This window comes from Ixodes scapularis, unplaced genomic scaffold, assembly GCF_016920785.2.
Source record: "Ixodes scapularis isolate PalLabHiFi unplaced genomic scaffold, ASM1692078v2 ptg000320l_1___fragment_2___debris__unscaffolded, whole genome shotgun sequence".
In the NCBI taxonomy this organism is placed as follows: Eukaryota; Metazoa; Arthropoda; class Arachnida; order Ixodida; family Ixodidae; genus Ixodes; species Ixodes scapularis.
Window position 1 is genome coordinate 43,129 of NW_024609962.1, and position 20,083 is coordinate 63,211.

Sequence of the window (20,083 nt, forward strand, 5' to 3'; positions counted from 1 at the left end):
ACATCGTTCGCCATTCTCACTGACGAAGCTACTCGAAGAAACATAAATCATTCGTGTTTCGTGTGCGTCGTGAAGGAATACGCATGCTGGCATATTCGAGAAGAGTGTAAAAGGTGTCCGGGGTCCATGCAAGAGAACAGAGCTCGCGTGAGATTTCCACTTTGGTTGGGGCTAGTTGGTGCATATCGATTAGAGGGTTAAAAGGCGAAGGGGAGGCAGTGCGGAGAGCATGTCGTCTGCTTCTTTTGCAAAGGTTAAAATAGATTTCCACGGCGGCAATTAACCAGAAGACACTTCTGTTTACTCACAATCAGGGATGGGCAAAATACATGCAAATATGTATCGAAATACAAATACAAAATACTTCGTAAAAATGTATTTAATTACAAATCAAGTTACATTTTCAAAAAAAGCATTTAAGTACAAGATACAAGTACAACCAAATGTATTTGGTCTCCTCCAAATACTTTTTCAAATATATTCCTCAAAATTGGCGTCAGCGACTTCAGGGCACCTGCAACGGGTTTCTGGGTATCTCATTTTAATTTTGCATCCTACACTCGGGGAGTTAGTTTGCGAGGCTCTAGTAACGTAATAGAAATATAATCACAAAAAAAAAATGAAATCAGCTTGGACGTAATAGGTGAAAAAAGTACAGAGCTTCAAGCAGCTTTTTTTTGTCGATTACATTTTGGTATAGACCAACAGAGAACCGAGACGACCAAGCACTAGCTAGATAATTTTTTTATTATCTAGCTAGTGCTAGATAATAAAATAAAATTTCGCACCAGTTATGAAAATCTGGACGACCCGCGCATTTAGAATGTTCCAGGAAAAAAATATGAATGGAAATCGGGCTGGAAAGCATCACAAATTGTCAGAGGCACTTATTTAGCCCGTGAATGTCGATTTCGTCACTATTCTGGCCCTGGACTAGCACCGTAATCACAAAGTCACTAAACGCTTGTGCTTGATTGAGAGACACTGCATTCGGTGCAGAACGTAGTTTTCTTCCAGCTCTGGACATTGACAATAAATTTGAGAGATGTATTTTCGCCCACAAAATTGTATTTGATTACAATTAATTTGAAATACCCACGTTTTTGTATCTAAATACGCACGTCAAATAAATTACCCAATTTGTAATTAAATACAAATTCAAAATACACAAAGTATTTAAAATACGTATTTCAAATACTCGTATTTGAAATACTGCCCATCCCTGCTCACTATGAAATTATTTTATAAGTGTATACAGCCACCGACAGCTTCCGAACAGCAATGCGTAGTCAGCCCACTATAGAAAGATGCCTTTTCGTCTATTTGTTTTGCCGAGCAAGTGGTGGGCCAATTCCTACGCCACCTAAAGTGATCAAAACCGGCGAACAATTAAACTCTTCTACTCCACGTAACGTCATCCGGGATGACACCAAAATAAGAGCGCTGTGACTAGTTTAGGTCATGTTGGCCAATCATTGCATTCTCCAAGAACACGTCCAGCAAATGACGGGGTGAGAAAAAAACAGACGACGTGGGGATTCGGAAGCGCGATCTGCATAGGTTAACGAGTGTGATCTGTGCTTCACTCACTATTTTATAGCGGAGTCGTTAAGGGCTAGTTTCCCCAGGATCGTGTCCCCCGCAAAAACATGTCGACACAAAACTCTGGTCGCGCAGCCGCTCATAGATGGCGGTAGCTGTCCATAGTGTTGTGTTTGTCGGTTGTCCGCTTGCCGCCGTCACTCAAAGATGGCGCAAACTTTCAAAGCTTACCACTCTGGCTTGCCGGCTTGCGGCCAGCCACTACCTCACAGCTTCGCTAGTCTTCCTTCTATACCAAAATAGAAAGACTAAAAGTTTTTTTTTTTTGAGGTCACGTGTTTGAATGAAAATATTTTACGCCACTCGCTCATGGCAGGACGGACTTCCGTCCACATGGTCTGCAGGAAAGTAGGCGCGCGGGCAGTTTTAGAGTATCTCTGGAATTTTCTTCTCGTTGGAGTAATAGCATCCTTGATTGGTTTTGATTTTGATTTTGATTCGGGCCAGCGCGTGAAGCGATCGACGCAGGTCAGAAGATACCGGTTTTCTTGGGAGGGAGGAAGTGGTCCCACGATATTAACGTGAATGTGGGCGAAGCGAGTGTTGGGTATGCTAAAAGTTCCCAAGGGCGCCTTGGTGTGCCGGTGAACTTTCGAGCGTTGCACTGGACGCAAGTTTTGGCCCAGAACCTCACGTCAGCGTTGATACGAGGCCATATAAACCGAGAAACTGCCAGTTTCTGGGTTGCTCGTATCCCGGAATGGGACAAGGAGTGCAGGCAGTCCAAAACTGCTCTCCGCAAGTCTGCTGGTACGAAGGGGCGGGGACGGCCAGTCGAAACTTCGCATGCAACTGTGTCGTCACAGTCGGGCATGCGTATGTCTTCAAAGGCTAATGTCGTTGACGTTGTCCGTAGGCGTTGTAGTTCGAGGTCGCCTCGTTCTGCTTCCACCAGCAGCTCGTAAGGAAGTGCACGTCGTTCCGTGGAGCACAGGTTGACCCCAACTCTGGAGAGTGCGTCAGCTGCGGCGTTATCCATGCCCTTAACGAAGCGGATGTCGGTGGTGACTTCCGAAATATATGCCATCTGCCGTATCTCGCGCGGAGTATGTGGCGTGCTGTTGGAGGCTAGCGCGTAGGTCAACGGCTTATGGTCTGTCAAGACGAAGAAGCTTCGGCCTTCCACGCAGTTGCGAAAGTGCATGATGACAAGGTATATTGCAGCAGCTGACGTCCAAAGGTGCTATATCGCCGTTTTGTCGGAGTCAGCTTCTTCGAAAAGAAGGGAAGTGGTTGCCATTTGTTTCCGTCTTGTTGTTGTAAAACCGCTCCAACAGCTCCACCCGAGGCGTCGACCACGATGGAGAGCGGTGCGTCGCTTTTGGGGTGGCTGAGAAGGGTGACCGTTGGCAATGATATTTTTCACTCTCTCGAAAGCTTGATTGGCGGTTGGCGTCCAATGGAGTGGCGCTACCTTTACTTTGGTGGCCGGCAGTAGGTCGTAGAAGGGCTCGCAGACTTGGACGCACTGGGGTATAAAACGTCGATAAAAATTGACGACTCCGAGAAATTCCAGAAGTTTCTTTGCCGTCGGGGATTGTGGAAAGCTTCGGATGACTGCGAATTTGGCGGGTGACGGCTGAATTCCGCGGCTATCAACGTGGTGGCCAAGAAATTCAAGTTCGTTGACGCCGAATACACACTTGGTCAGATTGACGACAAGTCCGTATTCTTGGAAGCGCGAGAAGAGTTGTCGTGTATTTTTGGCGTGCTCTTCCGGGGTGTTGCTGAATACAAGGATTTCGTCGATATACGCGAAGGTGAATGACAAACCTCGGAGGACTGTGTCGACGAATCGTTGAATGGTTTGTGCAGCGGTTGCGGAGTCCAAAGGGCATTCGCAAGAACTCGAACAATCCAAACGGTGTGATGACAGCCGTCTTGGGGATGTCTGCCGGTTCTATGGGGATCTGGTAGGATGCCTTCATGAGGTCCACCTTGCTGAAAACCTTCGCGCCCTGTAGGATGCCACCGAAGTCCTGAATATGAGGGATCGGGTAACGGTCGAGCAGAGTACACTTGTTTAATGACCGGTAGTCCCCGCAGGGGCGCCAGTCCTGCCGAAGACCCGGGACTCGAAGACGGCCTGATAAAACCAAGTTTGTGCATGTGTTGAAATTCGTTCTTGGCTATCTGGAGGCGGTCGGGAGCGAGTCAACGTTGTCTGGCGAAAACCGGGGCCCCTTTCCTCACTATGTGATGGGTGACGGTGTGTCGGATGGCTTGATCGGGAGCCGGTGGGCGAGACACAGCAGGAAATTCGTCGGCGATGTTTTGCCAAGAAGAGGTCGTTTCTGTTCGTGGAAGAGCAAGTTTAACAGGAGGGGACTTTGACACGATAAATTGGACACTTAACTGCGTCTCGGTGTCAAGAAGTTGGTTTCTCCCTAGGTCCACGGTCAGTGCGAATCGCCGCAGAACGTCTGATCCTATGATCGCCTGCCCAACATCCGCGATGATAAAAATCCAGCGGAATGTCCGACGGAGTCCGATGTTTAACGTCACGCACCTTTCGCCGTACGCTTTGATGGGGGTCCATTAACAGCCTGAAGCGGTGGTGACTTTTGGCGGCACCGGCGGTCCTCCAGCGTAGGGGGTACCACGCTTACCTCAGCCCCAGTATCTACCAGGAAGCGAACCTTTGTGTTGCGTTTCGTGACGTAGAAAAGCCGGCCTGAAGTTGGGCTTTCGACGCCGGCGGCCTTCAGCGGGTGCCCACGTCGTTTCCCGAGTAGTTACACCGTGGGCGGCATGCTCTGGCTTGGGATCCGTATCTCTGGTGGTACAAACATACTCCTGGAAGGGGGGACCCAGCTGTTGATTTACTGCGACGCCGGGCAGCGTTAGCTAGTGGATTGACGGTGAAGGATCAGAAAGGTCATGATTGGAGGTTACGAATCTTACGACTGAGCTCGCTCATCCTGGCCTCTATATGATCGTTGAAGCTGAGGAGTTGAGCAAGCTGAGATTCGATGTCGGTCACAGTAGTGCACGGCGATGAGGAGGTCTTTTTACGCACGGCTGAGATGGCAAGGGAGCCTACGTCTGTGACTTGGTCGGCCAACAAGCAAGCGTGGAGATTGAGTCGATGTGAAGATGTGCTCAAAATCCTCCGAACTTGGCTTGGTAGGCGTTGGAGAAAAAGTTCTTTGAATATGGATGTGTCCATCGTCATGGCTTTGTCCCCAAGGAGGTGCTCCACGCGTCGCAATAATTCTGTAGGTTTGCGGTCGCCCAGATCCTCGGCAGTCAATAGCTGCTGAAGACGCCCTTGCTCGGACTTTGTAGTGCGACGAATCAGTTCTTTCCGTAGAGTCTCGTTGGGCCGATCTGCGGGTGGAGAACGGAGAATGTCGCGAACCACGGATGCGGTTGACTGCGGGAGGGCCGCGACAACGTAGTCAAATTTGGTCAATGATGAGATGATTCTGCTCTTACGGAAATTTGATTCCGCGGTCAGGAACATCAGCTCGGAATCGGACGACCAGAACTCCGGGAACTTGATGTTCAGAGTCGTCGCCCCAGTGTCGTTGGGGCCCCGGGAGAGGCGCCATTGTCTTCGAGGCTTATGAGGGTGGCACAAAACTGGACTCTCCCAAAGAACCAGGGCTCCAGGGCAGCGTAGCTGGGCGTGGTCGGGGGTAGCTCGGTCCAAGGTCACCAGTACGTAGGAGTGGAGGCTCGGTAAATCACACTCTACATATTTATTTACAACATTTACACTGTCCTTTTGAGTAGTTCATCGAGGGGTCCTGCGCCGAATCCCAGAGTTCGTGCAGCTCGTGGTCCAGGCACCTCGTGTCCCTTGCTGGAGCCTGTCCCGTGAGCTCGGCGCCGTTTAAGCGCTGGATCGCTGCCGCTAGCTGCCGCTGCAGCATCCTTGATTAGTGTGGCCTCTGGAAGAGCCCACGAAGGCTCGAAATACGAAAATTTGCAAAACTCCAGGACTATCGTGTTAATACATAAGGTGAGGAACCCACAGAAGGGGACCCCACAGACAAACGCACACAGTGTTTCCGATTGTTTTCTTGTCTTCGTGAACCAGTCTCTGATTCTCTTTAATTATGACGACTCACCAGCTATGCTGAGCGCAAGTTCGTCTGCTTCTTTTGCAGGGGTTGTGGTGACGTCACAACGCCGAGCTCTGATTCGCTTTGATGGAAGGATAGTGGGTAGACCTCAAGGCAGCTTGCTTTGAGGTCCACCCACTATCCTTCAATCAGAACCAATCAGAACTCGGCAGCTTTCTGACGTCAACGTAACTCCTTCGCGTGAAGCAGGCGTCTTGATCTCCGTATAGTCCCCCCTTCAGCGTAAGTCCGAGCGAATCCGACGTTGCGTAACAGCGGGGCCATGGAAGTAGTGCCAAAAGTGCAACGTCATTGCGTTCATGGCCTTTCTGTGGGCGAGCTATCCCTGGCTAAACGAGTCAGAGAGTTCTTCTGTGTTTGTTTGTCTCTCATTGCTCTGAGCTACGGAGAAGCGAACTTGTTTTTTGAAGTACCGTTATAGTTGGAGTAGAAAATATTCTTCGAATAGCAACATTTTTGTACAACGATATTCGTATAGGGTTCTCCCAGCTACATACCTGGCGTCAGCTTTGTGCCAGGCAGGAAACTCAGTTTTATTATGCACCGCCCCGTGTCGCCTGGCAAAGCCCGCGTACTTGGCTCTTGCACGGGCGGCAATGCCTTCCACTTCCACGGTTGGCGGGTTGAACGCCAGTGCACATTGCTCACCGCCTAACTCGATTTGCGTGTATTATCAATTGTCGAGCAAACCACCACTCGTAACGGTACTTGCCCCGATTTCGTCCCAGGCAGGGACGTTGCCTCACATGTCCGGTGTGTTCCCTTTCCTAAATGCCCCCGCCTCCAAAAAAAAAAATATCTTATATCGCCGCGCGCAGGGGGTCACGGACTTGTAGAAAGTTCTCGTTTATTCTTGCTGCGGACATAACTATCGTTTATCCCTGCTTTTGTTGCTCTAGAAAGTGCGTGTTCATTCTAGCCCCGAGCGCGCTACGCCCGAAACTTCTCCGCCGAATCTTCGAGATAGTGACTCACTCTAGATAAGACGCCGCTCGCGACCTTGTCGAGTCAGTTTCGCCCCAGCGCTCGACTCTGCTGTCTCGCCGACTTCGACGCTCGCGACGCTTTGTTATTATTTTCTATTCCTTTTGTTTTGGCACAAATTCGCCACATTAAACGTTTATTTCTTCCTGTTTATTTATTGTTATATTGGTCATCACCCGTGACAATATGCTTTTATTTAGTGTAAAAATGGACTACAATTCTCCAAACTGCGATTCTGTGCTGAAATGTAGAGCTTAGTGGTCCAAACGAGATGCCAAAGTTTCAGAACTAAGCGTTATCTTACTCAAAAGTTATATGTTTTTCTTTTTTTTTTTTAAATTTTCAGTGAGAAAATGGCCGCCCACGGAGCTCTCGAGTACCTTAAGGCCGCCACTTATTGAAAACGGACGAAAACGGGCCCCATATTCTAACTATTATTTTCAGAAAATCACTTCTAACTTTTAAATGAGATAACAGTTGGCTCTGGAACAGTCATGGCCGTTGGCACTAAATTTGAGCGGAGAAGGAGCGTTCGGGCGATGCGTAGGTTATACATGCAATAAAAACAATCTAGTCATGTGTTTTTTTTTTTTTTTTTGGGGGGGGGGGGGCATTGTGTATTTGAGCGGTCACAAGGCTGCATTGTGTGTGATCGAGCGAATGAAGGGTGGGTATGCGTACAAGTGTTAGTTACTACGCGCAAACGACGGCAATGGGTGTCACTGTGGCGAAGAGCCGCGCACTTCTTTGCGCCTAACGCGTTCCGCCGTGGTGCCCTTCCCAGGAGGTGATAATACCGCTGCTGATGGTGGCCTCGCTCATGAGCATCCGCAGCAGCCTCAAGCCGCGCTCCAAGCCCGCGCACCGCGGACCTCTGGGCCACGTGCTGCTCGTGACGCCCTCGCACCTGTCCCAGATCACGACCGAGCTGATGGCGGCTCCGGCCACGGCGCAGGTGGGCGCCTTCATGCGCCAGGTCGTCGAGTTCCTCAACAGCAACACGAACAGCAGCGGCTTCAACTTCTCCCTCTACAACAACTCGAGCGACATGGAGCAGGTGCGGCCAAGCAACGCTCTCCTCTCGCTTCCTTAAGCGGAGGGCAAGTCGTCTGCTCATTGCGCAGGAGTTGTGTTGACGTCAGAGAGATGCCGAGCTTTGATTGGCTCTGATCGAAGGATAGTGGTAGATTTCAACGCAAGCTGCCTTGAGGTCTACCCGCTGTCCTTCAATCAGAGCCAATCAGAGCTTGGCGTTGTGACGTCACCACAACCTTGGCAAAAAAAAAAAAAAAAAAGCAGACGAACTTGCTTGCCGCATTGCGGACAACACGGGTTCAAACCGAACTTTCTCGCTTCTTTGGCCTACCTGCTCCAGTGTTTGGAGAGCTGAGACCCGAATTTAAGGTGGAAGGCGTTGTTGAAAGTTTCACGCTTCTGACTATTTGACGTATGGAGAGATAGGAGAGCTTGTCGGAACCGCATACCGCAGAAATGGGCCCGATGGAGTGTTTCAGCCAGACGTATGCTGGTTACTTGAAAAATGTAATGGATTGCAATTACAAATTACCGAGCTTCAAATGTAATGGATTACGTTTACAAGTTACTTTGAATGAAAAGTAACGTATTACTTTACTCGTTACGTTAAAATTTACTTTTCCATTTCTTTTTCCGTACACTTATCCAGAAAACAAGCGAAACAATTTTGATATATTTTTAAAATATTCTTCAACACTACTTTTCATTTCTGATACGCCCGTATCCTGGTAGTCCTTGTAAAAATAAAATAATGTATTTAAGATAAAGAGTGACGGTGCACCCGGTTCACCTGTAAGCTGACAATACTTTATTTTCAGCTTCAGGCATCTCGGCAGTGAAGAAACCCAATGACTGCCCAACGTAGGTTGCCCTGTGCTTGTTTAGGAAGGTACTCTCGGTGTTTCGTCAATATAGGAAACATCCGTTTCCCCCAGAATATGATCGAATTGTGAGTTGTTCGTAATAACGAGAGAAAAATGCATGTATACTTATAAGTATACATGCATTTTTTCGCCGAAACGGACAAAAATATACTATAATTCGTTTAAAAAGAATTGTGTCTATTAGCGAGGTTTATATAAACGCGGCATGACTGTACATCGAGAGAACTTTCTTGCGGAGGCTGCAGAGGTGTCAGCAAACGCTCGACTGATGTCCGCCGTTAGAAAGTTGGCAACACATGGTGGCAGCAGTAGCGCTAGCCGCGCTGGCGATGTCTGTGGGGTCGCATCGTACATAGTGCTTAAGTCCCGAAACATTTCCCGAGGCTGAAGAGTGCCTGGCTGACCTGATGCGATGGGGCGTGGGAAGTGAATCCCCTTCGAAACTCTGGTCATTTGGATCGTTTGTGATCAGGAGTTCAAGGCCTATCCTGTGGATATAATATGTGTTTATGTTTGTTCATTTGTTGTTGTTTCTTTCTCGCAGGCGTACCGGTTTAATGTTACGCACTCGGCAGTTGGCATCGTCTTTTCGGATGACCTCGAGAAGTCTGGTTCCTACCAAATCCGTTTTCCCCTGCGGCATGTGCCTTCGCCTGACGTGAAGCGAGTTGGAATAGGTAACGTAGTTTACCCATAATGGAACTAATCCCCGCTATTTTATTTAGAAAATTTGCTTTTGGGGCGCTTCAAAAGTGTGTAGAGAATAATCGCTTTTTTATGGTACGAGAACTTGATGTTATAACAATTTCGTGTCAGTTCCTTTCATCCTCGTTTATTTCATTAATTCTTTCCATGAAGACCTTCCTTAAAGGGATGCTGAACCGAAATTTTGGGTGGAAATTCTTGGCCGCAATGGCATACATAGCATGTCCTTTACTTCTAAATGACGTTGTTTTGAGCGAGAAGGCGTATAAAATTTAATAAACACGAAAAATACAATTTTACGCGACCCCTGGTGAGCGTCGTGGAAAGCTCGCCTCGTGACGTGCGCATTCTCATTGGCCTCAAAAGACAGACGGAGCCAAGCCAAGCCAGGCGCTAAGCCGGGTGGCGTTTGTTATTGTTAGTACCAGCCGCTTTGAGAACAGCCGCCGAGCGAAGAATCAAGGCCAACGAACGAGGAGAATGCGCGGAGGCACCAGGGGCGCTGGGGGCGCCGAGAATGCGCACGTCGGTTCCGCTACGCCTGCTCTCAGAAGGACTCGCTCGCACCGGCGGCTTCCGGACGAGGATTCGCTCTTAATTCAAAGAAACACAAATATTCGGGCCCCATCCGTCTGATTCAATATCGTTTTTAGGTACAGTACCATCCCGTGAAGCCCTCTCGGGCAATAATTATGAGATTTCAAATATCGGTTCAGCATCCCTTTAAGCTTCTGCTTATTTAAATCGTTCAGTCATTACTTTTTTCATTTATGATATAAAATTGTATTCACTTTTTGTACCTCCACATTTCATAAGCTTGTATATATTATTTATAGTCATAAATGAATGAGGTATTTCGGGAACTGCACCCTTATTCGTCACGCCAAGACAGGCTTCATATCATGTGCGGCTAACAAAGTAGTTTAACAGCCTATAAGCTTTTGCTCCTTAATTGTGAGAGAAATGTAGGTGCTTCAAATCCATCTAAATGAAAGGAAAGAAAGAGAAAACTAAAAGGAAACCAGATCGCTCGTGTGAAAACACTCAGAAAAGGTAAATATTGCAATTGAAAGATACGTTAATTTTAAGCATTGTATTTCTTGCTTCCGATTTTGGAAATTCACCGAAACACTCGAATAGACGTGTGTTTCATCTAAATAAGCGCAGCAAACACTAGAAATGCGCTTGAGATTAGCATGCCGCGTATCCGAGACCTCCGCTTTCTTCCCACAGAGATGTGCAGAGTGAAGCACTTCATCTTTTCGTACGACTCCGTGATGTGCCCGGCAGCCTCCTATTATTCCAGCGGCTTCAGCGCCCTCCAAGCTGCGATCGACTTCTGCTTCATCAAGGTTTGCGCCGCGCCCCACGAACGCACGTCTGTTTTGGGGCGTATGCCTGCACGTCATTAATGAATGAATGAATGGACGGACGGGCAGGCGGACAGATCTATGGGAGCAGGGGGTTTCGCTATGGGGGTACTCCGGCGATTTTTTTAACTACCCGAACACAAAATCTTTTCTGCGTACCCTGCCGTAATCCTCTCCGGCACGCTATTTTTATTATTACTGAATTTCAAATCGTTGTTGTGAAACCGGCCAGTGAAGTCGATGCAAAAACGAACATTCGAATTTACCCACGCTTCTCAGTGCCCATGACATACCTGGCAGGCAGGCAGGCTTGCAGGTCGAGCAGGCAGTCTAGAGAACAGAGTAAAGGCCGCACACTCGCTCCGTGCGCGAGTGCTGGAGCGAGCTTTCAAAGTACTGACCTGACATCATCAAACCTACTGTTATCATTTGGTAACAAATTCTATAGCCTAGCCCTAAAAAGGAAACCCCTGTCTGTTGCTGGCGTCACTTTCTTTTATTGTTGTCGACAAAGGCTGAGTTAAAAAAAAAATGAGTACCAAAATTAAAAATTCCAATTTAACGACCCCGCCAAAAACAACAACAGTTTGGCTTGATACTTCGGTTTCTAAGTTCATCGATATATGTTGACGTGTTTAGATATTGTAAACGATTTAATTTTCGCGATGACCAAAATTTCGCGAATTTCGCGAATCGCCTATAATGTAAACACATTGAATTCTATATTGAGATCCCACCGCGTCGCGAAAATTAGAACCCGCGCAATATTCTAAAACTTCAGCTTTTACCTAAATCCCTAAATATTGAGCCCGCGAAATGTAAGTCGTTTACAGTAATTATTAATCGAATCGGAATCCATAAAATAAATACTCCGGAGTATTTAAAAAAAAATGCATTTCATACTTTAAAATAAAAGTTCGCATTGAGTTCTCTATCGCTGCGTCGGCCCGCAGCTCTGGACCAAGGCAGACGCGCGGCTGCCGGAGCTAGTGGTGCGGCTCTTGCCCAAGCCTCCGTACGTGGACCCGGGCACCACGTGGAGGTCTCTGGTGCCCCTCTACCATACGCTGGCCTTCTCGCCCTTCGTGTCCGTGCTCTGCGTCAACATCGTACTCGAGAAGGAGCGCAAGATCAAGGAGGGCATGCTCATGATGGGCATGATGCCCTCAGCCTACTGGTACGTAACCTGACCACGTCTGTAGATTGCCTCAAATACTTCCCAAACATTCCCTCGGTTAAGTTTGCCCCCCCCCCCCCCCCCCCTAACTTTTTCCGAAAAATATACAAACCCAAGGCACAGGCACGCCCCAGGATCCCCACTGGAGTTACGGACACTTCCCTGCTTCCGAATTCTGGATAAACGTTTGCTTCTCAGGATGCCGCCGCTCTTTTTACAGTCACCGATAGCTGAAGCAACGGAACGCATCTCATTATCGCTATGTAGCTAATGAGATTGCCTATTGTGAGGAGCGTCGCGTCCTTCTAATTGAAGTTGGGAGTTCTCATTATTTGAGTATAACGAGCTATGTTAAATCCTTTACTGAGTAGTGCATTTGCTTATTTCGTGAGTAAATACTATTTGATCGATATTAGCCTTTATTGTACCATGTGCCCTGGTGGCCGGTATCCTTGCAGGACCGCGTGGTTCCTGGTCGAGGCCGTGGTGGTAGTGAACGTCTGCTTGATCATGACGGGGATGATGTACGTGCTTCACATTCTTCCAAACACGGACATTGTCCTCGTGTTCGTCATATCGCTCCTCTACGGCTTCACAGTCGTCATGTTCAGCTTTATGGCGACGCCTTTTTTCAGCAAGTCCAAGGTGAGTGCTTGTGGCCAGCGAACGGCAATGTGCGCCGTTCGGTTTTTGGTAGATAGAATGGTGCTTTAGTAGATAGTTACGATGACCTTGGTAACGGCACCTGATGGCGGCAGGATGCATGCGCAAAAGCGCCGGCGGTGTATCCGGTATCGTTGTCGGAGTTATCGGAGCGGTCTACTAAAGCTCCCTACTGCCGAACCCATTCCCAAACCCCCTCCCGAATCGGCAACACTGGCGACTACCTTTCTTTTAATGCGATAACATTGTGAAGCTACTCATCGCAGATTTCTGCTCATGTTTGTCGCCTCCATGTAGTAAATGTTCCGCTAAATTTAGCGGAAAATAAACTTTACCTGACCTATGCACCAATTCAGGTTCCCCGCTAGAGTTTAGCCAAATCAGGTTCCCCGCTACATTTAGCGGAAATTTGACTTCACGTGGCCCGTGTGCCGATTCAGATTCCCAGCTAAATTGAGCGGAATCGGGTTCCCCGCTAAATTTAGCGAAATATTGACTTTACGTGACCTATGCACAAATGCAGGTTCCCCGCTAAATTTACCGGAGAACCGAACACCAGCCCGTCTGTGCAACGATAAATTCTATCGCATTCATAGATAATCACCCCTTTATATTTTCTACAAATATGCCTCCATCATCAATTTTTTCTTTATTTCTTTCCTCGCTTCGATTATTTTTCTGAATAAAAGCTTCTATTTGCGTCTTAGTCCTCCGTTGTTTCATTTATATTCCTCGTAAGTATTTTTTTTTTGCCTTTATTGGTTAGCCCGTGACGAAATGTAGGGACTGAACTTCGCGAAGCTATGTTTGGCTTTTCATTTTTGAAAATTGCGCCTGTATGCAGAAGGGACGCCAATAAACCGAACTGAATTGAATTCAACGCACAGGGACTTCACGTGCACACTCCTATTATTCCGAGAACGGGCGGCCCACAGGGTATATGTTTCCGCCAGTTGGAATTTGCGTGATAGGATTTGTATCTTATACGGCAGTGCTCTAAGACTCGCTCTTTCAATCATTCGGGTCCTTCCGTGCGTAGTCACAGGTGGAGAACGACAGAAACGAGTGAGAAACGCGTCGCATGTCATGTTCACGCTTGTTGATTGGATCTTTGGCGTTCTTTTCAACTAATGCAGCAATCTGATTGGCTGAGGAGGGAAAACGAGGCACTCAGGAAGCGCCAGGCTATGCGCTCCTTAATGAGTGTAGTTGCTCCTCTTATTGTTCCTGCCTCGTTCCCTGGCCTCTTGCACGCTGACACGCAGGTTGCCGGCTCAGTGGTGGGACTGATGATGCTGCTCTTCAGCCTCTTCTACATGCTGTCGGTGTTCCTCAGAGGCAGGGTCTCCACCTGGGTCTTCTACGTGATCGCCCTGCTCTCGCCGGCAGCATTCACCCTTGGCATTGAGCGGGTGAGCTCGCCATTGGCTGTTTAAACTCGGCCAAAGCGACGCCAGTCCTGCGATTTATTTGCGCGCGGTTAAGGAGTATACAGCTTCGTATGCCTAGGAGTACAATGATGGATTGCTATTAGTCCTACCTACTCAACGTGGCATCGCGTTGCCTGGACTTCAGTGAGATGCAAGTTAAGAATACGTCGGAGGCTCTTCCCACACCCTCTCTGCAGTCACCCACTGCTTCCCCGCGATGCGCCGATAATCCGCTGCCGAGGCTCGCGCCGCGCGAAGGTCTCGTAAACTTTCGTGGCTACTACTTCTGGTCGGACTGCGGAGCGATCCGATGCCTTATCTGGTATGGATGGTAGTGGTGTTGATTTGGCGCGTGCTTAACTTGTATCTGTCTATAGATGGCTCTTGTTTGCCCTGTCGGCTCTTGTCTTTTGACACCGTGCAAACGGATGACCGATGTCTCTATAGGAAAGTTCAACCAACCAGGCCGATCGATATCATATTCCGGGCCGTGCTGTCATGGCGAAAAGGGGGAACGGATTTTGAACTCTAGAATTACCTGACCGCTGTAGCGCTCGATGACACTCACCCTTTTAGAGCGCAGTTCTTAGGCGCCCGTTTCCGCCTTGAGCGGCGTCGCCGTCGCCGTCGGCGTAACCAGGAGGTCACGTGACCCCTCCAGATCACGTAATCCCCCAGGTCACGTGACCCTCCAGGTCACACGACACCCCCAGGTCACGTGGCCCCCCAAGTCCGGGGGTCACGTGACCCCCTCCCCTCTTCCCGAGATCACGTGACCCCTGTGAGGGGAGGAGGAGAAAGGAGGGGAGCAGGGAGGATGGGCACCGGGGACGAATCCGAATTTTCATTACTCCAAAAAATGATTTTAAAAAACTTTTATCTCTTGTCCCTCGGCCGGCTTCGAACCGGAGCCCTATAGTTCAGGAGTAGCAGGCAGCATCACAAGGAGGAGGAGGGAGGAGGAATATACCCTCCCCTCAGTACCTTCCCTCCTCCGCCCCAAGAGCTGCGCTCCAATTCGGCGTTACAGGGAGTTGTAAACGGCTTTCATTTTTTATTCTCCAAACTGATAAAAAGACTTTCAACGAAGGAAGGACGTTGATTTGTGTTCCTTTTAAAGGCTGGTTCTCACATGCAGCGAAGCGCTGATGTAGCGCTCCTCACGTGTCGTTAGCTACTTATCGTCTGCCATGAGCAACAGTTTTGACGGTGCGATACAAAGCTGCTGAACGCTGCCGTCAGCACGCGCTAAGCGCGGGGTTAGCGCTATGCTTGTAGCGCTCTGCTGCATGTGTGAACAGGCCTTATAGTGAACACTGATTGGAGCACACATTTCTAGAATGTATTTTTGCACCTGTATTAGCTTGACATTTTCTTACTGACAGGCTAGTTTTCGAAAATACCGCCGTTTTTCTTTCTTCGCTTGCAGATCTGCCAGATGGACGTGATGGGTTCTATGCGACTTCGGAATGTCTTTGAAGACGGCTTCTCCGTGGGGAGCTCTATGCTGATGCTGCTCTTTGACATTTTTCTCTACGGCTTTCTCGCCTACTATTTCGACGCTATCATCCCAGGTAAATTTTTCACTTGCTCTATGATTTCAGATGTCGCAAAATTCTTAAAGCTATTGGGGAGGAGATCAGAACGTGGCGCCCAAAGCGGTTAACTTTAGAACTGCACGGATGGGGACAACAAGTGCAATGACTCAGCGCTCGGCTGACTTAACCGAACGCGGCGTCAGCGTTCGGCTGGAGTTCGGGTTCATTGGTTGGGGGGAGGAGGGGCTCTTTTGTTACCACTCCGGCCTGCAGGAACAATGCAGCATGCGCGGTGCGGAACTCAGCACAAAAGCGGAAGTGGGTAAAGCTTGCATTCTTTGACGACTGTTTTCGGGAGAAATCCGGCGCTTAGCGTCACTTCGTTTATTGTCGGTATTTTTACATTACACTGTGCCCCGCGCTCTTTTGAAGGTAACATACACATGCCCACAAGGCCTGTGGGCATGTGCACTGGCCTTGTGTTGGGTAAACACCGAGGTGTGGGGACAACAAACGGGTCGGAGCGCCCCCTATAGTTCAATGTTCGTAATTATTTTTCATACACGATAAAGAAATAAAAAATTAAAACACAAAGGACATCTCTGGGGTGTTTTGGATATAACGGCTGTTCTCTAACAGTAAATCCTAGGTGTGGATTTTTTTCTTTTATGATTGCAAGGGAAATAGTTAGAAATATTCGCATGTGCCAGCAATGCTACCATATGATGTTTTCTGGCATGTTGGAGCAATGCCTTGTGGTCATAAAGAATTGTTAAAGAAGGCGTCTCAAACTTGGAATACAAACTCGGCTGCAACTTTTTGAAATATTAAATTGAAAACTGCGGCCTTTTTTGTTGAAGATATCTAACGTAATGGAACGATATTCTGTGGTAATGGTACACCAAAATAAGATGGAAGTTTGACAAGTACACAATAAGTATGTCATATTGACGAAAAAATAAACTGAATCATAAAGCCATTGCACAAAATGTAATTTGTTGCAAGGAATTGTATTCGCTCGCAAATGCAATGCAATGCAAGTTTCTTGTATTACGCGCAGTCGTATCTTAATGTTCATCATCAAAGCCTTGGGATGCATTACAGACAATCGTATTGGCAATGGCCACCGTGGCAGCACCCGCCGCAGAGACTTGGTATGAATTACTACTCAAGCAGTTGCAATTCTAATACCCATTGTAAACGCCGCATTACAGGCGCTTGTAACTGGAATGTCCACCGTTGAAGCTTGGATATTTACATTACAGTCAACTGCGTCAATGCTGAATTGCACTGTTGCGGAAGCCAACTCAGATTTCGCGTACGTCGCGTCGACGTGTGGCGCAGTGTGGCGCAGTCTAAGCAAGGAGAGTTGGCCGTTTGCCATGCACCTGTGCCGTAAACGAACTGGGCGCCATCGCACGCACCACACTGCAGACACGTTTTGAGTCACGCCACACGATGCTCATTCGCCAAACTTGGTGAATTCTCGGTGTCCTCGCAAGGCAAAAAAGGCAAGAAAGAATGAGGAGCCACACTTAAAAGATAGCCTGTGCCTGGAAAACGGATATTGAACTTGAGCTTCAGCTGCGTGTCTCATAAAATGGAAATCTGCTGTAGTTGGTTCAATGCTTTTGTTTAAAAGGACACCTAGACGGAACACAAAAATAAGAAATTGACGAAGACAATGATGTCCTCGTTCATTTATTACTAACGTTGACGTTCGCGCCAGTTGTCATTTTATGGTTAAAATTTTCAAATAGCGCAGACAAGGTTCAGAAAGAAAAGCTTACACGAACAACAGCGCTGACTTACACTGAAGTTTATATGTGCTAACATCGAGTATAAATACTGCAACAAACAAACAAGCGAAAAAAGAAACGAAAAAAAGGGTGCCAGTGATCTGTAGTGTTATCTTCCGATTCCTTGGTCCCTAGTTTTCGAATAAACGTGACACGTCAACGCATAGCTCTCGGCAGAAAGGGCTTATTCCACTTACGTTCTGCTGGGGAGTTTCGGGGATCAAAAAAGGTCATCAGGAAAGTCTGGGAGAGGTGCGCTTTCAGTGTATGCTGGATGCCGATCGTTCCTGCGATGCTAGTCCGCAGATGTATACCGCCGCCGACGCCAATGTCCTCCATCCGGTTCCTGAGGCGCCATAGGAACCGTCCTCCATCCGGTTCCTCAGGCACCATAGGAACCGTCTTCGCTACGGAGGCGACCGATGACCAGTCTCCAGGTGCCGGCGTTCGGTTGTCAACTAGATCAGGGCTAACGGGACCCCACATCCTTAAGCTGTTCTTAATTTTAAAGAATTTATTAGTTTTATGTTTCGCCTATATTGTTCAGCGGTCTATATGATAAATGCCTATGGCGGTTCGATTGACAGATAGAAATACATCTGCTTGTAATGTTCACTGTGGAAGCTTGACCTCAACTTGCATCTCCCCTTCTGCAGGGGAGTTCGGCCAGAGTCGCAGCCCCTGGTTCATCTTCAGGTGTTTTGTTCCTTGGAAGGCGAAGGAAGTTCACGACAAATCCGCCAAGTCCGAGATTGCTCCGAACGCCGATGTGGAAGACCGCCCTGCTGAACTTCTCGGGCGAGAAGCCATCAGGTGTGTCATCTCGTTGTCTCGCTGTTTACTGCGGAAGGCTAAACACTATCCTTAGACGGCCACGTACAGTGCTCTGCAGGCACGGCCACTTGATCACTTCCGCTTCACTACGGCCTACCGCTGCACCAGGAAATATATAGAAACAGCGGTCCAGCTGAGTTTCCTAATCTCGCCGCGTGAGGCGTGAAACAGCAGTCACAAGGCCGCTACACGGAGCCATTAGGCTTAATATCACTCACTGCGGCCACCGTAAGCACTTTTGTTTCCTCCGGCAAAAAAGAGCCGTTCGGCAGACCGTTCTCAAGAGGGCGGGAATCATATAGAGAGGCCGTGTCTCAAAACGAAATAGACCAGTGGAGCGCTTGGCCTCGCTAGAGTAACTTACTGTACTTGCTCTGCTTGACGAGAATATGCAGTTACTTTTGTGTAGCCTAGTAACCATATGGCTCCACTGTTTAATTACTGTAGGCATCGCTGGAGTCTGCTGGTCCATTTACTTTCAGTGGGCACTTTACGTAACTCGACCGCAGTGCCGATCCAAAATTTATCTACTCTAGAGATGTTTACTGCCCGAGTTGCTATATCGTTCGTCTAGCGGATCTCGAGCACTCTGTACACCAAAACTGTACCCGATACCTGCTGTACCAGGAGTACCACGAGTGTATACTCGATTCCCGGGCTCTGAGGTCTCGCGGACTCCACCGTGACTGGAACGTGTATCGAGCTTCTCGTAAACCAGTCTGCTTTGTTTACATTCCATTTGCCACAGAGCGGTCATACGCTTGTTAGAATCGTGGTTAGCTAAGAACTTCCTAAAAGCTATAGGTTCCTTCGTTTGACGTGGGAACGATGGTATGCTGAGTTCAATGAACACAAACGTTGGCATGATCCGCAATTTCGCGACAATGTGACATTCAAAAGAACCACACGAAGGAGCTTTGGTACAATGACACTGGCTCGGAGTCTGCATGGAATACCATTTATAGCTTCGCAATATCCGTAAGCTTTCACAACCAGCTCTCCTGGGCGTTTTTCTCAGGTTTAGTTTTTTGTGCCCATTATGCATCGGTTCATCTTACCCACCAGGCAGTATACATACATCTCTCAAGCGTTTACAACCAGACGAAAAATGCCGAGTCACATGGCCGTGGAGAATTGCACGGCGTCTAATATTTCACGTGAGAAAGTTACTGCGCATGCTCTCTACACGTTTCACAGCACAGTGGACAAAGGTGGAAGTGCGCAGAAGGTGGTGTTATTTCATTGTGCATAGTACACGAAATAAAGCAGACAATCATCTTTTCGGTCCTCTATCATTCCCGCGGTTGACGTCCACGAACGCGGCAGAATACAGGATCTGCGCAAGGTGTTCCACTCGTGGCGCCAAGAGCCCGTGGTGGCCGTGGACGGCATCAGCCTGTGCATGCACGAGGGACAGATCGCGGCGCTGTTGGGCCACAACGGCGCCGGCAAGAGCACGCTGCTCAACATGCTGGTGGGCACGCTGAGCCCGTCCCAGGGCACGGCGCGCATCTACGGCCTGAGCACCGTGGACGCCGAGAACGTGGCCCAGATCCGCTCCATGCTGGGCGTCTGCCTCCAGGAAGACATCCTCTTCGACGCGCTCACGGCCAGGCAGCACCTCACGTTCTTCGCCAGGATGAAGGGCATCCCCAAGAGCTGCATCGACGAAGAGGTGGGACGGCCTTTTTGCAAAACTTTGGTGTTTGAAACGCGTCTACTACTGGCGTGTTGACCGCGTCCTAAACCGTGGTCCCTCGGATTCCGCCTGATGACGTCACAGAAGTGTCACATTGTCGCCGGCCGCGATTCTGGCGGTGTCCCAGCAGCGGTGGTAGATGTGGCTGACGCCTGTTCTTCTTCAGATCGCTCTCCAGCTTGACAAGCCTCTGAAGCTTCGGCAGACAGGAGCTGGGACGCCGCGACGACGACAGCGACGCTCGCGTCCCCTCGTCCTTGCTTCCAAAACCT

At 48.6% G+C, this 20,083-nt stretch overlaps 1 protein-coding gene across 1 annotated transcript in view; it reads left to right on the forward strand.

Annotated features, from left to right (window-relative positions):
* Positions 1-7,531: 7,531 nt before the first annotated feature.
* The window catches only part of LOC120836315 (cholesterol transporter ABCA5), a 55,989-nt gene continuing 43,437 nt past the window's right edge, over positions 7,532-20,083 (forward strand). The window contains exons 1-9 of the mRNA XM_042287794.1: positions 7,532-7,734; positions 9,141-9,273; positions 10,535-10,653; positions 11,625-11,848; positions 12,307-12,493; positions 13,777-13,923; positions 15,371-15,515; positions 17,935-18,091; positions 19,439-19,787. Of these exons, the coding sequence (XP_042143728.1) occupies positions 7,609-7,734; positions 9,141-9,273; positions 10,535-10,653; positions 11,625-11,848; positions 12,307-12,493; positions 13,777-13,923; positions 15,371-15,515; positions 17,935-18,091; positions 19,439-19,787 (1,587 nt within the window). The 5' untranslated portion in view covers positions 7,532-7,608. The remainder of the gene's footprint in view (positions 7,735-9,140; positions 9,274-10,534; positions 10,654-11,624; positions 11,849-12,306; positions 12,494-13,776; positions 13,924-15,370; positions 15,516-17,934; positions 18,092-19,438; positions 19,788-20,083) is intronic.